Source organism: Gossypium hirsutum, chromosome D12, assembly GCF_007990345.1.
Source record: "Gossypium hirsutum isolate 1008001.06 chromosome D12, Gossypium_hirsutum_v2.1, whole genome shotgun sequence".
NCBI classification, from domain to species: domain Eukaryota; kingdom Viridiplantae; phylum Streptophyta; class Magnoliopsida; order Malvales; family Malvaceae; genus Gossypium; species Gossypium hirsutum.
Window position 1 is genome coordinate 38,760,096 of NC_053448.1, and position 17,278 is coordinate 38,777,373.

The 17,278-nt window shown below is 33.9% G+C and overlaps 2 protein-coding genes across 6 annotated transcripts; both read right to left on the reverse strand.

Annotated features, from left to right (window-relative positions):
* Positions 1-237: 237 nt before the first annotated feature.
* LOC107945594 (protein transport protein SEC31 homolog B) lies at positions 238-9,113 on the reverse strand. Its single transcript, XM_016879652.2, has 22 exons — positions 8,375-9,113; positions 7,094-7,148; positions 6,855-6,977; positions 6,543-6,639; positions 6,427-6,463; positions 6,212-6,317; positions 6,074-6,131; positions 5,754-5,851; positions 5,521-5,640; positions 5,172-5,214; positions 4,690-4,808; positions 4,462-4,589; positions 3,790-4,348; positions 3,551-3,643; positions 3,264-3,449; positions 2,970-3,183; positions 2,746-2,828; positions 2,466-2,624; positions 1,692-1,820; positions 1,323-1,605; positions 779-1,017; positions 238-683 (listed from the first exon to the last, which is right to left on the reverse strand). Exons 1-22 carry the CDS (start codon positions 8,689-8,691, stop codon positions 594-596), a joined length of 3,336 nt encoding a protein of 1,111 aa, XP_016735141.1. The 5' UTR covers positions 8,692-9,113; the 3' UTR covers positions 238-593.
* An 809-nt stretch (positions 9,114-9,922) lies between these two features.
* On the reverse strand, positions 9,923-14,197 carry LOC107945595 (probable aspartyl aminopeptidase). 5 transcript variants are annotated; one of them, XR_005921610.1, is made up of 6 exons: positions 13,977-14,197; positions 13,511-13,766; positions 12,906-13,041; positions 12,603-12,828; positions 10,588-10,664; positions 9,923-10,504 (listed from the first exon to the last, which is right to left on the reverse strand). XR_005921610.1 is itself a non-coding variant. In XM_016879654.2 (5 exons), the coding sequence occupies exons 2-4, from the start codon at positions 13,737-13,739 to the stop codon at positions 12,715-12,717; spliced, it is 471 nt and encodes a 156-aa protein (XP_016735143.2). In that variant the 5' UTR covers positions 13,740-13,766; positions 13,977-14,197; the 3' UTR covers positions 9,923-10,504; positions 12,603-12,714. The 5 variants fall into 5 exon arrangements, 2 of the variants coding, with proteins under 2 accessions (XP_016735143.2, XP_040962584.1); XR_005921608.1 differs by having other exon boundaries at positions 12,603-12,820; positions 13,977-14,178; XR_005921609.1 differs by having other exon boundaries at positions 10,588-12,820.
* Between the last annotated feature and the right edge of the window lie 3,081 nt (positions 14,198-17,278).

The window sequence follows — 17,278 nt, forward strand, 5'->3', positions numbered from 1 at the left end:
AGAAGAGAGTGCTTAAATATAGCTCAAAGAAAAGGAGTGACACTATGGAAACACTTAAAAGTTTCAAAAATGCAGATCACTTTCAATGAAATTATAAGATATTAAAACTCTGTTTTGCGTATTAATAATTTAAAAAAAAAAAGGAAAAAGAGCATATAGGTTGTACAACTAATGGCCATGCAGAGACCATCCCACCCACCCCCCACCCCCCAAAAAATAAATAGCAACAACAACAGGAAGTCAAATCCAATTCACTCATAAATGGAATTTTGGGCTCCGAAAAAAGGGGTTAAAAACTGAAAACTGAACTAAGCAAACTCTGCTTTTCAATACTACCAAAATGTCTAATGAATATAATCAACAGTATCCTGAAAACTATTTCAATACTACCAAAACAATGTGTCAGGCAAGTCAATATTTAGCAGGACGGATGTAAAAGGACCCAAAGAACTGAAGTCCTGCAGCATCAATTAGGAGGAAACCATTCTTGTGTACATCAAAGGGTGCATCAGTTTCTCCAGTGTGTCACCAGAAAAGGAAAACATAAGCAGATTCGGGATTCCATACTTGGAGATTTTTTGCCTTTCTATAACTTACCTTACATTCTGCCTTGTCTTAATCATCCGCTTTAGAGTTGCAAGCCAAAAGTTGCACTCATCCCACTCACTAGTAGTAAGAAGAACCTATTCCAAGGAAGAGGTTAAAAAAAAAAATTGAAGCACTTTGAATTGCCAGCAATCATGAGGAAATCAGCATAATATTATTTTCCCAACCATACCTGGATTTGTAGAGCTGTACCAAAATCATTATTGTCCAAAGCCTGGCAGAGTTGAATAAGCTTATCGGAAGCATTTTTTGAAATGTCTCCACTGTTGAGTTTGGCAAACAAGGCACCGATTTTTCTTGAATTGTCTTCCATTTCACGCTTCTTAGCTGGGTTTGCTCGTGAGCCTCCCAGTGCTTGAGATGTTTCATTGAAAAGTCTGGTTAAGGTTGTGATTACAGGTTTCTGGTGTGCTGAAAAGCAAACAAGGTAGTCATTACCAACAGCACTTTGTATCAGCATAAATATGTGTGTATATCTTCATCAAAAAGTTGCTGCCAACCATTAATAGATATTTATTATATTTCTTAGTTATTCTTCTTCTGAAGGTTAATTATGTAAAGTCATCATTACTCAATTTTTTGGATAGTAAATCCTCAGTCTTGAATAACCTATATAATGTGGTGGATGGATCACATGACTAGCAGAGTATTTGATAAACCAATAAAAATGTATGAAGTATGATATTAACATTAGCAACTAAGAAACTAGCAAATACCAGGGACATTTGAAGTATCAACAGTCTGCATGGTTGGTGGAGGAGCAGCAGGTGCTGGAGCTGGTTGTAGTAATGCTGGCTGTGTAGGGCTGGATGGTTGCATTGGGCTCATCCCAGGTCTTTGAACAACAGATGCATTAGTTACTGGCATAAATCCTGTAGATGCTGGGGGGGGAGCAACAACTTGGGGCATTTTGGGGCCAGAAACTGATCCCATTTGTGATGGGACAGATGCAAGTGAACCAGAAGCAAGGGGTGCAGGATAAGTAGGGTTGGCACTACCCTGGAAGGCAAGCAAAAATAATTCATTATACCAGTCTCAAAAAAATAACTGGTATTAAACATGAAACTAAATGTAGTTATACAGACAGGATATAACTGAGAAGCCAAGGTAGTTGGCTGCTGGTATTGATCTGCATTTCGTAGAACAGGAGGATTAGAAGGAATAAAGGGTCTAACAGCAGGCTGAGTGGTGCCAGATGAAGGAGCGAAATTTGCCTGGAAGGACAGCAGAAACTATTTAGTCAAGCATGAAGCAGATAATAAATGCAAAGAACATCATGCACATATGAAATTAGAAAGTCAAAACAGAGTGCTCATTTGGACAGCAGAGAGCCTCGTCTACCAAATGTCTTATCTTTTTTCTAAATTTGTTTGTACTGCTGCTTGGGTCGTTGATCAAACCAAGGTATGGATAAAATTAAATCCAAGCAAACAGATGAAGCTGGTTTAGTTCGGATTTTATTTTGTCTAGTTTTCTCCACTCCCAGTGGGTCTCAGAGAAAACTAAAGGCTCTTTGTAAGTTGAAAACAGTCAGGATAATGAATACCAATTGAAAACTAAAACCCCCAATATTCCATGACATACCAATCCATGGTGTCCTAGTTAAATGCAACCTTTCACTCCAAAAATCTCCAAACAAAATTCCCTTTTTCCTCAGGAAACATACAATTGGATGGTATGACAGATAGAGAACAACCCAAAATATCCATTTGAACTAAATTATCTATAGGTGTTGAGATCAAATATATATCAGGATAAAAATAAAATCAGAAGAAAAGTATCATCAGAACTTAGAAATTGCTTAAAGTCTACCATCAAATAGAATGCCATGCACCAAAAAGAAACTCAATATAACATACCTGGGATGCATGAGGAGGAGCAGGGGTTGGAACAAAGATATTGGCAGGAGCTTGATACGAGGCAGGAGAAGCATATCCTCCATATGATGGAAAAGAACGCTGATAACTTTCATCATAAGTAGTAGGAACATTTGGCTGAATTTGCGATGTGGCTGACTCCTAAGCAATGAGAGAAAGTAAACAAAAATAGGAAAATCATTCACAGCACCAAAATAGATTATCTAGGAGCAAAACAGATATCAAAGACCATTATAAAAAAGAAAAGGACAAGAAAAAGCACCGGATATAAATGTCGCGAAGGGTCAAAGACTGGTCCACTTGTTGGATGAGAATTACCAAAACTAGCAGATTTAGTTTCTTTCTCTGCAATAGTAAAAGTACATATAAATATAAATACATATTACTTACCAGCATGACCTTTTTCATATGAACTATTTGCATAAATATAAAATAGCTGTGGTAGATAAAAAATGCAAATGTACCAGCACTATAGCAGTAACATACCAGGTTCCATAGAGAGTGCTATACGATCTTTTAAGATCTCGAGTTCGGGTGACAGCTCATAAGACCCCAAGAGTTTCAGGTACTCCATTGCTACCAATAGAAGCCCCTGACTAGCCAAAATTTCAGCATATTTCTCAACAAGCTTGCATAGAGATGCACTAAATTGTTTCTGTCCAGTTGCCAAAGCCAAGACAATGGTCTTTTCCATCATATCCTAGAAAACAAAAATTTAATGTCAAATTACTACACAAACTTAATTTTGAAATGCATTGGTTCTTCAAATTGCTAACTAACCTGGAGAAGATCAATGTAAGATTTCCCATCATGTTCAGTTGTCAGGCACCTTGACCAAATCTCTACTGTTTTATCAATGTTTCCAGCGCATATATAACAAAGAGTTGCTGCCAGAGTATTACCAGAGGCCATTAGTTTTGAAGCAAGCGAATCACAAAGTACAGTCCACTCCTCTCTCTGGGCAAACTGCTCATCAAATATGATAAATAAGTCCATAATAATAGCAACAACAACTTAAATATTTTGTTGCTACACCACTACACATCCACTAACAAATAGAAACTTACTGTACAGAAGAGAGCTAATGTTTCTTTCCAGAATTTCAAAGGTCTGGTCTTGACAAGGCTCATGAGATCATTGTTCACCATTGCAGAGACAACCTAAAGACAAACAGAATATTTAATACACTAAGAAGAACATGGAGTTAATAGAATATAATCAGCAGAAATAGTTCATATCTTGGTTCCTTTTTTATCAAGATAAGTGATAAAATCCTTCAGTAAGCAAGTATATAAACTTAATTCACCTTCAGGTATGGTGAATGGCTAATCTTTAGATATTGGTCACATGTGCTCTCCCATAATGAAGCACCACCAACATGAGCAATAACTAAAGCATCAGACATTTTATTTGCTGCAATGCACTGATTAACAGCCCCTTTATAGTCACCCACCACCAAAGCGCGTTGAACAGCATCATTAAATGATTGATCTACACTTTCCTCCAGTCCATCTGATTCTTGAGGTATTAACTCTTCGCTAGGAACTCCACTTTCAATGGCAAAATTATCACCAGATGGAGAAACAGGCGTATCAGTTTTGGGACTTGGAAGATTATTGAAGAAATCTTCGCCATTATCAGCTGCAAAGAGAGTAGCTTCTTTCTCAACTTCATGGCCTACTTTTTCTGCAACTTTATCCTCAAGTGTAATATCATTCAGACTCCGTGAGAGGTCATCTTGTACAGTATCTTTTTCTTCTGCAGGTAGACTAAAGCCAAGATGCATAAGCAACTTTGTCCTAGCTGTTCCATCATCTTCAAACATCACCTTCAAGAAGCCCCATGTTTCTCGATCATCCTGAGATCTGCAGATGATTTTTCAAAAGAACCATCAAAAGTATTCATTGGAGGAAGTAGAACAAATTATTTGAAGGAAATGAAAGAAAGTAACTACAATTTCTTAATTCAGACAACATACTCAGACTCTTGAGATTTCTTTTCGCATAAAACCCTTAGTGAAGACCTCTCCCCATTCTGTATCGCAGATTCAAATTCAGATGAACGGCTGACCAGGCTTTCTTCGGTAACTAAGTAATGCACGAAAACCTAAAAATAATACATAGGACCAGAAGATCCCAATAAGAAGAATGTTGGTGGCATTTAAATAAAAGAGAAGAAAAAATAAATAACCTTGCTGATATATTACCTCTGATGATGCAGAAGTGCCTACACCAGATGCCCGAGGGCAAAAAGAGACCATTTTTCCTCCAAAACCAAAAGAAGCCCCAACAGGACGTTTATACCATTTTGGAGCTCTCAAAGACACTAAACAAAAAGACATCAAAACTAATTAGAAAAAGGAGTACCAATGAGAACATATATTATCCCAGAAACTTGGTTTAACAGAGATAAATGGTATAGACTGTTTAAGCAGAGTTGGTCCATGCCTGTCTATCTTCCCCAACTTATATTGGCAGTCATAAACCATGTCTCCTTGAATGCCAAAGCTTAGTTCTACTAAGGTCAAATTATGACAAAGGAGGGGGGAAAGATAGCCTAAGCTCAATCCAAGCCTATCCAACCCAGTCTACAATAATACATGGAGAACATCTACTTCTACCAGAAGCAAATTGAAGGCAACCAAACCAACTGCTGTGTTCGAACATATAATTATGTTTCAGGAGTTACCTGCACCAAAATCACCCTCCCCAACACCATATCGGCAGCAACCCTGCAGAATAAAGGTAAAAAATTACCCAAAAGAAGTGCTAAACCTAAGGTTCAAGGAGGAAAGCTGAGGAAATCTGACAAGTATCATTTTCTTAGACAAACAAGCAATAATAATAGGCTTCAAACATTTGCCAGACTAAACTACAAAATAAACACTTCTCTCAAAAAGCTACATAAAATCCCATCCATAAACAAATAAATGATAATCATAGGCAGAAAGCAATTGATCAATCATATAAATGTTAAATTTCTTAGAAATTTCTTAACATTAACAGTGATAGGAAAGATAAACTGAGCAAGGTTGCACCTCAATATTGTAAATTCCAATCTTGCCATCAAAGGAAGATGCTGATATCACTCCAGGTATCTTTGGATACCAGTGAACATCAAAGTTCCAGTTCGTACCAGCAGGCAGTTCACAGACAATCTATGTCAAAAAAAAATTAAAAGAAAAACTCATATTCTAGAAATAACTTTTTTGATAAGGAATAGCCAGAAAAAAAAAACTGAACCAAGTCAATAATTAACTCATTCCCCCACCTCTCCAGTAACTGTATCCCAACAAATAGTCCTATTATCTTTGGCACATGTCAGCAAATAAGAGCTATCAGAGGGACACCATGCCATTGCAATTACACCTGCAACAATACATGCAGTCAAATATAAGAGTTTAAATAAAACAACTGTGATTTAACATACGAAAAAAAACTACCTAGAAAAATAATGCATAAACCTATATATGAATAGGGGAGGGATAACTATCAGAAAAATTAAACAACAGAAGACCTATACCAAGAAAGAGACCCAAAAGCAAAGAGGTAATTATTTGCAAGCTTAAGCAACACATCAAGCATGGTTACCTTTTGTGTGCCCTACAAACTCCTTCACTGGTGACATTATGTTCCGCATGTCCCAGAGCTGCTCACAGAAATACCAGAAGTCAACAAATTCTGAACATATAGTAACCTAAATAGAAGCCCTATTAACAAGATCATTACCCTAAGTGCAGGGGAACCATCTTCATCAGATGCAACAATAAGTTGAGTGGCAACATCAGGATGCCACTGCAAAACAGAACTTCTTCTTCTAACTGAATCTGCAAAGCTGTCAATTAAAAAAACAAAAGATAGAGATTAGATCAAATGAAGTGTCAAGGTCATAATGCAGATAACATGCTGACAAAATATTCACTAGGTAGATAACATGAATTTACCTTATCACTGGTTTTTGCTTCTTCAAGTCCCAAACAACTGGATAAATAAAAGCATACATATTACCTTCCCTGATAAACTTAAATGACAAGACAAATAGACAAGTTCATTTCCTCACCAGTCGTTCCATTATATGAAGTTGATGCCAATATATGTTGAACCTTGCTATTCCAAGAGAGAAATGAAATTTCACCTTGAACAGCAGAACCGCTACCCTGCACCATGACCACAAGAACTGTGTAAAATCGGGTATTTTTTATAGATTGTTTCCTAAATGAACCACAAAAATATATATATGGAAAAAGCAAGCTTCCCATTTTAATGATAAGGCAGATACATGGAAGGAAAAAGCATTTAGTAGAACACTGGCAGCATAATAGACTCATGACATTGTTTCCAATTCAAAAAGTTATGGATGATTGGTGCATACCCTAAGAGGCGGAAAATGAGAGGGTTGTGCAGGTGTTGCCAAATCCCAGATGCAGATTTCACCATCATCTGCCCCAGACGCTAGTAAGTTTGGAGCAAAGGCATTGAACTCAAGACCACGAACCTAAAATATGGCAAAACAAAATGAAGTAAACAGACTATGCAATCTTCAAATGCTTGATGGAAGTATCAAATATGTAAAAAGATATCAAACATTTATTAGAGAAAAGGGAAACTCACAGGCCCTTTGTGCCTTGAAAGATGTCCAATCAGAGCTTGTTCACTTGTCTCAGAGCTGGGGAAAGAAAGCAAGAACAAATTACTATAACGTTATCATATATAGTAAAATATCTAAGATGATGTCAATTGTTTTCAAACCGTGAAAAAACAAAGCTAATAATGAAATCAATGTCCCAAGACATGATAAGATTGTTAAAGAAACCACAGTAGCAAAAAAATACTAGTACTTATTAACAAAAATAAAAGAAAAAAAATCTTAAAAGTGAAATGTGAAAGTTATCAAATCCAATAATCTAGAAAACAAAGTCCATAAGCGAGGAGATGAAAAAGTCAAAAGGTTACTCTTCCCAGTCAAAGGGTCCCAATCAAGAACCATTTTAGGAAAAAAGAAATCCCAAAAGATGAAGATATTCGTTTAATTTTTTGATAAATGCAACATGACACATTGTAACCAGCAAGACCAGGGAACAAAAAATTTCCAGTGATTTAACAATATTCTTTATTTTTCTATAAATCATCCAGTCATAACCAGGCACAAAAGAACCAGCCTGACTTACGATTCAAATACTGAACAATGAACCCCCAAGTTTCATTCACTCTCGCTACTAATTCCTAACAGCAAAACAGTACCATTGACAAATTAGACCAAATGCAAACCACTCGTCTTGACTACTCAAAGACAGTGCAAAGATCAGACACGGCAAACTAACATTCATTTAACTTATAACAGCTCAACACAAACAAGGCAATAGAAATTTACTTGGGAACTGAATTTCAAAATATTTCAGCCAGAATTAATTCCGTCCAACCATTCATCAAATAATGTAATAATAAATAATCTAAAGCTCATAAATTGTGGGCGCGTTATTACTAAATCAAATCATAAAAATTCTAGCCTTAAATTAAACAAGCTCAACAGCTTAAATACCAATTTTTATAGACCATATGAAACACGAAATTCCCTTCGGTACCCAATTGATCCACTCCAAAGAACCAGGCAATTCAATGTAAATAAGTACCAAAAAGTATAGAAAGCTGAGATAGAAAGTGTATCAATGCGCAATAAATAACTCCATAGTATATAGCAACTTGCTAGAAGGCAGTCACCCTTTTACACAGACATTATATACAATTAAAACCCGCAATATACCCAATTACCTTAAAGATTAAGAAAAATGCCTTGCAATTTACCACATTTCCAATTCAACTGAAAATTAAGGTGAATTAGATAAAGCAAACTAGATGCATATTATAGAGAGAGCTTATAAAAATCCAATTTACCCAATCAGGGTTAAGGGATTCCAAAGATCGATGTTGCCATCAACGAGGCCACCAGCAATGAGCCCGAGTGAAAACTCATCGGAAGCGGATCCGTTCTTGGCCCAAGTGAGGCGGTTAAAGCGCTCTGAGCTGGGATACTCGCCTACGACGGTAAGCTCACGATCGTCATTCTGGAAATCAAGCTTAAAGATCTCTAGACTCGCCGATGAGCTGAATGATAGATCCACTGCTCCAGCCATGGTCCCCGCTGCCATATATGGCGCGTCCGGCGCCAGTACCACTGACGCCGATCTATTCACCCCTTTTATACACGCCATTTGATTAAAGGCAAATTTTTTACGTTTCCTTATCCCAAAAATGCCTATTGTTTTATCTTTCGGTACTAGTGGAAAAACAAACAAAGAGTGATAGTAAGTATCGGCGGATATATGAACTGAAACAGAAGAACTCCAAGGACAGATCTGATTTGGATTAAAATGGTGATAATTTGGACAATTAGGCTTGATCTAATTTTGGGAAATTATTAATGGAAGAAACAAAAAGAAAGAGCTCGATCAACGGGCCAAACAGAGGAAGATTTTGTGTTCAAAACACAGTGGAGTGAGGGCTTTTTTTTCTTCCTCTCTTCTTTTTCTGCTGGCGATGGAGGAGAAGAAAGGAGAGTGGTAAACCGGTAATTTTATTTTATGTTTTGTTTTTCAATGATGAGAGACTTGGAGTTTTATCAGCACATCGAATCAAAATATGACAGGTGGATCCAAGAACCAACCAACTTAAAAAGACCCTTCATTTTGTAAACCGTTAATGCGAGGGAAACGCATCCTTATTTGGTTTGGGCTATGAATCTATCACACCCACAAAAGTGGGCATAATGAAATCATCCAAAAGCACCCATGGATAGAGTCCAATCCAATTGGACAAGGAAAATTTAAAAGTGCTTTTAATTTTAGGGTTAGTTTAATATTATTTTTAAAAATGCTTTAAAAAAACAGTATAATTGAAAAGTATTTTTAAATAGTTTGTTTAAAATTTAACAACACGTTTGGTTCGCTGTATTGGAATAGAGGCGTAATGGAATAGAGGCGTAATAGCAAATCAATTGTTTGGTTGAATGTAATGGAATAGAGGCGTAATAGTATTCTTGTGTTTGGTTGAATGGAATAGAGGTGTAATAGCATAAGGAAAAAAATTAAAATGACTAGAATACCCTTAACAGAAATTTGTTTAGATAAATGATTATTGTTATTGTTATTAAATTTTAATAAAATTATTAATATCAGTAATAAATAATTTAATCATATTTTAACATAATTATTATTAAATATATTTTAATTAAAATATATAATTTAATAAAATTCTTAATAATCAATATTCTTATATGAATTTATTAAAATCATAATATATGATACTATAAAATATAATTTAAAATAATTAATATTAAATATATTTTAATTAATATTAAATAATTAATGTTGACAAATGTTTGTTCTCATCTTGGTTACCATCAACATGCCCTTCATCTTCTAACTAATTGCCAGAATGCCACTATAAACAATAATTGCAGTCCTTCAATTCAGAAATGAAAATTTCTCCAGCCAAAGTGTCCAAATTGATGATAACAGGAATTCTTTACTAGTTGTGCAATAAAACAGATACATGAATCCGATATCCAAGGAAAGCTAAATCCTGCAAAAATTTTACATGTCTCTCTCAATTCTCAAGATCCTTCTCCTTTTATATGTATAAATACAGTGGTTGTATAAGATAAATGATTTCCTCCCATGTATACTTTCTTTCTTTTTTTTTATCTGCAAAATTCATGGTGGGTAAACTCTATACATTGTTTTTTCTGGGTTTCTGAACATGGCTTTTCCAACTATAGCACTCGGATTTTGCATCTTCATCATCTTCCATGCTCTCACACCCTGTAGTGGAGGTCCCTCCGGTGTTTGTGGCTAACTGGAGAGGACCTTGAGGGGAACCCGACTGCGAACTGCTCCTTTTCGAGGATTCTCCAAACTGATCTTGACACATCCATGCATGACCACCACCCAAAACAAGGCCTGATTGATTTGCAGGGGTTGTTGTTGTTGTGGTAGCTGGAAGTCTTCGTGTGTGTAGCCGGTATTTCTGGAAATCAGAGAAGTTCTTACATCAATACTTGATATCAAAACTTGAAAAGAAAACCATTAATAACAAGAAAGAACCCTCACCTGCAAATGACTCTTAACTTCATCATTGGTTAAGCCATCTACTTGCATAAGTTCCCTAATCTCAATTCCCAATAGATCTATGGAATCCCAGTTTCGAATATATTATCATCTATGGTCTCAAACAAAACTAGTTATACATGTATAATTCAAACACATATTGAAAAACATTTGTTGGACTCTAATCTATATTTTCCATCATATTAAGTGCAAATCCAGTCTTCCCATTAACCAAACTTCTTAATTCTAATCTAGCAGGATAATAAACATGAGATAATATATTAACAAACGGCGAATTTTGTACACTCAATAACCATAAAAGAAATCATACATAAAACTACAGTAGCATATTATTTTTCAAGATGTTGTTCCTTCTAAACCTGCCCTTTATGACAGCAAGAGTCAACTTATACACAGGAAAAGATGAAAAGGAAAATATTTGCAAGTTTTTGAGACATCTTCAAACTCGTATCCGGAGATATACCAAAAAAAGGCCAGCCATGAATACTTCAGGAAAAGAAATAAAAGTTGCAAGTCTAGACGCTGAAAAAAAGATCACATAGCTAAACAATAACATAATGTAATTTTGCTAACCTCAGAACCAAGCATTTTAGTGACTGTCAACAAAAGAATCTAAAGCTGCTGCCATCTTCTAAACTCACAAACTTAAAGAGATGCAGACAATTTAAAACTTCAAACAAAAGAAATGAGAACTTTGCATAACAAAGTAAAGAAACATAAACATCTAAAGCAACAATTTTGCACCAGTTAACACTCTGCCATGAATTGATACCGAAAAACGAGTGTTGAATTACAGATATAAAACTACAAATCCTGTTAGGATTAAAAGTTCATTCTTATTCCAGTTTTCATCTGATATTCTCACTCAACAGCAATTATCACCATTTTCTTCTCTACCTTATTGAAGCAAAAACACAGAACCAAACAGCAGAACAACCTGACATCAACTCTTCCACCAGAATCCAAACCTCTCAAAATCCTAAACTCTCTGTTTCAATTTCTAAGAGAGAAAAACTACAAGAAATACTAGACAGAGAATGAGAAGGATGCATTGACAATCGGTCCAACAAAAACAAACATCTTCGACATATGAAAGAGGAGAGATTTGATTAAAACAAATTTAAATTTAAAAGAACTGCCATTGAGAACCTAACGACACTTTTTTATTGTCCATCTTGTTTTCAAGATGGATAAGGAAATATAATATTGGAAATGAGTGATCCTACGAATATTTACTAACTGCTATATATATATATATCAATATGTTTTGCAACTGTATATCTTGAAAGTTTACCACTTAAGCATATGAAATCTCGAAGTTATACAAAAAGTTAGCACATTAATGATCTTGCAGGCAGTTTTGACGCAAGTGATTACTTTCAAGAAAGGAAAAGAAAAAGGCAAATTGAAATTTTAAGCATTCAGGCAACATTATGGGATAATCAGGAATATATGTTAACAGGTTTTAGTTAAAGAAAGAAAAGGATGAACTGGCTAAAGTATATGGTAACGATATTACCAAAATTTTATCCTATTTAGGGTGTGTTATAAATGTTTCTATGGCTTAGCCAACAGAAATTCATTTCTAGAGGGAAACATAAGGATGAAATTACCAATTAATCGCATTACCCTAGTCAAAATGGATTGCATTTATTAAGTTCCTATGATATCTGCCAATTAAAAGTCTTCTAGTAATACAAATAATAGAAACTATTGACAGATATCAGTGGAAGAAAAAATAAACAATGATATGAACTACAGATGAGAAAGAAAAAGAACTTTAGCATAAAAATGATCTCCTCATCCAATTTATCTGCTTCAATAGGTGGTAAAAAGTAAAAGTAGGGTTGACTTCAACAACAAAATACCAGGATCATCACTAGCCAATCCCAATAAAGGCATTATTAATTATTTAAAAAAAACCTAAAAGTATTTACAATATTCAAACATAAAATAACATTATTTTAAAATGGTTATTCAAGGAATAAGAAGATAACCGGTTAAGATGAATTGCCAATGTGGGTACTCGTAGAAGAGGTCTCTTTACTTTGACAAGCTTGTGAAGAAATGAACCATCACTAGCCCTAACAATGACTCTTCCAGCAACACTTAGGTCTCTGTCGAACCAAGTGTGTCATAAACCACCTCCATAAGTTTGAGACAAGGACAGTCTGTATGTGCAGCAATAACATGAAAGCCATTACCAACAATGTACCTGCAAAACTAACACAGAATTCCCTTGAAATTTCTTTAATTCCAAAAGTTTTAAATTAAAAATTTTCAAGATATATTCCTCTCACTTTTCTCCTACGGCAAAAGCCACCAAACAAGACATGTTCCTAGTGAAGAAGTATCGTCCACCAGGCCTAAGGTCCCACTCATCATTCTCATTTAATAAATGAAAACCAGCAGCAATTAGTTGTCGTTTTGCTTCAGCTGTGTACAAGAAAATTTAACAAGTTTGGTCCAAGGCAAATAATTAGTGATTTTCTCTCAACGAGGCGTTGTCACTCAATGGCAAAGAGTAGGCCTTAGAACCTATATATCACGTTCGATTCCTTTAAAGCACTAATTTAATTCGACTTTATATTAAATTTTTGCAGGCTATATCTAGATTAGTTTGTATATTAGTTTCATTTCATCTACTAGATGTGATAATTATTATGTGAAAACATCTTTATGCTCATAATATTGTAATCTCTACTTGTACATAAAGAAAAACTAATGCTAAAATTTAGAGATTTCATCACTAAATAAGCAAAAATAAAAAAACAAAAAATAATATTTTGCAAAGAATTGCTAATAAATTTAATTACAGATTGGAGTTGCAAAGAAATAGTAATATGTTCAAATACTAAAACAAAAGCTGAAAGAAACGGATGGAGGGAACCAATATTTGGCAAACCTGTAGCGTGAAACTGAGTCCAGGATTCGTTGAGATAATTCAAAAGATCTCCGACGATGGACGGATTCGTGGATGCTGAGGGGGAAGAGGAGGAGGAGCAGAGGAGAGGAGGAGTGACGGAGAATTTGCGGCGGCGGAAATTGATGGAGAAGGAGGAGTGGGAATGGGGTAGTCTGGAGAAGTAGGCTGATGGATGGTGCAGCAGTTGCGCTCGGCTTTTCGTTGCCATTGGTTTCGCTCCTTACAGGCCTACCCTCTGTGATATGTCCAAAATAAGGGGAAAATGTTGAAGACAATGGTATCATGAGAAAGAAAATTAAATATCTGAATTAAGTAAAAAAAGAGAGAAAAATCTAAAGGAGAGACAAATAAGGGGACAATGTTGAAGACAATGTTAAAAAATCTAAAGGAGAGAAAAATTAAAACAGAGAAAGCCGATGACAATGTTGAAGCAAAATATTCATACCTGAAATCGGACTCCGATGAAGACAATGTTGAGGATTTGTTATGAAAGCAAAAGAAATGAGGACAGATCTACAATACCGATAGAAGGAAGCAGAAATCTAAGAGGGCAGAAAAAGGAAACGAAAATAAGAAATGGGTAAGGATTCTTTAATCGGCGCCGGATGGGGGAATACCTATTACGGGACCGGGTGTATTAGGGAAGGAACAGATTTGGAACGTAATGGCAATACAACCAACCAAATAACGGATTAAGGGGATAAAGTGGGGCCCGCCGATTAGGCAACCAAACATGGTGTAAGTGTTTAGTATTGCTGTCAAAAAATACTTTTGAGAAATAAAATATCTATTTTAAACATGGTATTATACAGTAATAAATATGTATTTAAATAATGTTCAAATTAATTAATATTTTGATATTTGAGTATGAATATAAAAAATAATTTATTATAACTTGTTGTTAACATTTTAATATATGAAATATAAATTTTAAATATTTTTAATTAATTAATATTAATTATTTATAAAATTTAATTAGAATATATAAACTATACTTTAAATATTTAAATATAATCATTAAATATTTGTAATTATATATTAACATATTTGTATTATTTTAAAAAATAATATTGTGAAATAACGAGTTTCTTCCTTCTCTGCAGCCAAAAAAAAGAAGGGAAAAGGATGAGGGATAAAAAAGTAATTAAGCTAAAAGTTAAAAATTTTAACTTCTCCATTTGGTCAAAAATGATTTTAAAAAGTTAAAAATTTCATCCAAAAATTATTTGTTCAGCACAATTTTTCGTTTAAAAGTGATTTTCAAGTTAAAAATGCTTCTCCATAGCATTGCTAAACACAGCCTTATTAGGCTAACATAACATTTTAGTGGTTGCTTCAAAATAGATATATAAAGGCCCAGCATTTATAAAAAAAAATTCTCATATGAAGGTTAAACATTTCAAAGTTATCAAATAATGTCTAGATATTTTTAAAAGTGCTCAAATAAAGGTCAAACATTTTTTATAGTGCTCAAATAAAAGTTTTTTAAATGATGTATATTAGGTTTCAAATAATGTTTTTATTATTTGATTTTCTTTTCAAGCAATATATGATTCAATTATTATATGTTTTATTCTAAACACAATATTCATCATTTTTTATTACAAACTACGTTGACGTGCATAAAAATCTTTTATTTGAGCACTTTTATAAAGGTTAAGCCCTTATATAACCATTTTAAAATATTTGACCCTTATTTGAACATTTGGCCATTTTTATTTTCCTTTTACTAGTACTTGAGACAAACATGTCTGAAAAATATTTATCTATACTTATATTTTAAACTCTTAGGCCCTTAAACAGTTGAAATTTTATTTAAATAAACATTCATTTTATAAAATAAGTTTGAAGATAGTTTTTGCATTTTATATTTTTATAAGTTAATAAAAATTACATGTGATGATATTTAAATATAAAACATAATGAATCTTAAATTTTTAATTTTATTCTTTTAACCAAAACTTTATTTATTTTTTACATGAATTTTTAATAAGTATATTGATTTTTCTAGAAAAAAACCCAAAAGAGATTTTACTTCAAATAACCAAAAGGCTATCAACTATACATATAAACCAAAGCAGTAACAATATAAACACAGACAGAAAGAAAACTAGCCAATGAGAAAACAATAAGTGCTTAAAGTAACAACCTAAACAAACAAATAAATAAACAAAAAGATAACAACAAAATCCAATTGATTCCATTGTAGCAAACTTGTTTCCCTCAACCATGCAAACTTGATAGTAGTAGCAGCGATAATGTCAAAAACTGTCTTAACCATATTAGACATCAATTAAAGTTAACCCCCTCCTTTGGTTGAAGAACCCAATTAACCTTCACCACATAGAGGGGTCTTTTAACTCATTTTGAATCTTCTCATACATTATTAATGTCGAGTAAATCTAAATATAACAGGACCCCTTTGTGTTACAGGTCGCATAAGGGAGCTTGTGATCAAGGCACACTTGGATGATTCATCTTGTTTACAAGGGTTCATTTGGCCCAACAGGATTGGCCCGTTGCTTGAAAAAATTAAAAGTCCATCTACTTAGTCTGGTGAATATGTAAAGTAACTTATATTTTACCATGGTTAATATTTATAATCCTCAGGGATAAGATTGTATAGAGTTTAAATTTTTTAGGATTCTCATCTTGTAGATAGATTTTAATCTTGACTGTCAATGTAATTTAAATTATACTATTGGATCTTGGGGAGCTCAAATGTAAATAGAGGTATTCCTTATTATTTGTAATCATCAAATTCATAGTTATTAAATACATTTGAGAGCATTTACTTAAACACCTTGTACGCATTGCATTTTTGTGGCTTTTTTGTTCAATTCATGCTCCTTTGTTTTTTGTGTTTGCTTTCGCTTTATTTCCTTTGTGAATTCTCACTTTCGAGAGTAAAGCTAACTTAGGTAGACTTGAAGTTAAGGAATCGCCTAAGGCCGCATAGTTTGTGAATCTAAAGTTGTAGCCCTGTGACAGTTGGTATCAAAGCTAAGGTTCAAAGGCACCGGTCGAGATGGCGGAAGGAGAAAATGAGCAAATTGAGCCTAGGAAAACCTGTGGTGGGGGCAAGAAAGTTAATAGATCAAGAGATATGCTATCAACTTTAGAAATTCGAGTGGTTAAGCTTGAGGAATCCATGAGGGATGTGAAGGAAATACTCGAGGTAATTAAAGGACGCACCACAGAGTTGGACCCAATAAAAGAGCAACTTAAGGAATTGTTAGAAAATATTCGATTCGAAAGCAGTTTTTTTTGCCCAAAGAAAAAATAAGATTTTGAAAACCGAGCTAGTTTGTGATATTTATAGTAATAAACTTTTTTACCAAAACTGTACCTGTGTTTTGCGTTAGACGGATCATTGTCGTTCCCGGCTTTTAACCGAATGATTTCTCTACTATTCTCATATCATGAACTACTTCAAATATGAGATTGAACAAATCAGTAAAACTATTATTCCCAGAAAATAGAATTTATAGTTAAAATTAAATTCTCACTATTTTCGGACAGAATAACAATATCTCAAATTGTTATTCCTAGACTTTTAACCTAACACTTTATAATTTAATCCAGCCCAGTACATGTTTTTCTATTTCTCAAAATAGACATTATTTATTAAATTAACTTAAATTAATTAATTTTCTACTTAAATAATTTTCTCAATCAATTCTAATTTCGTTAAAATCATGATAACTTTACCATAAAAGAATTTATGATAAAATATATTTAATTTCT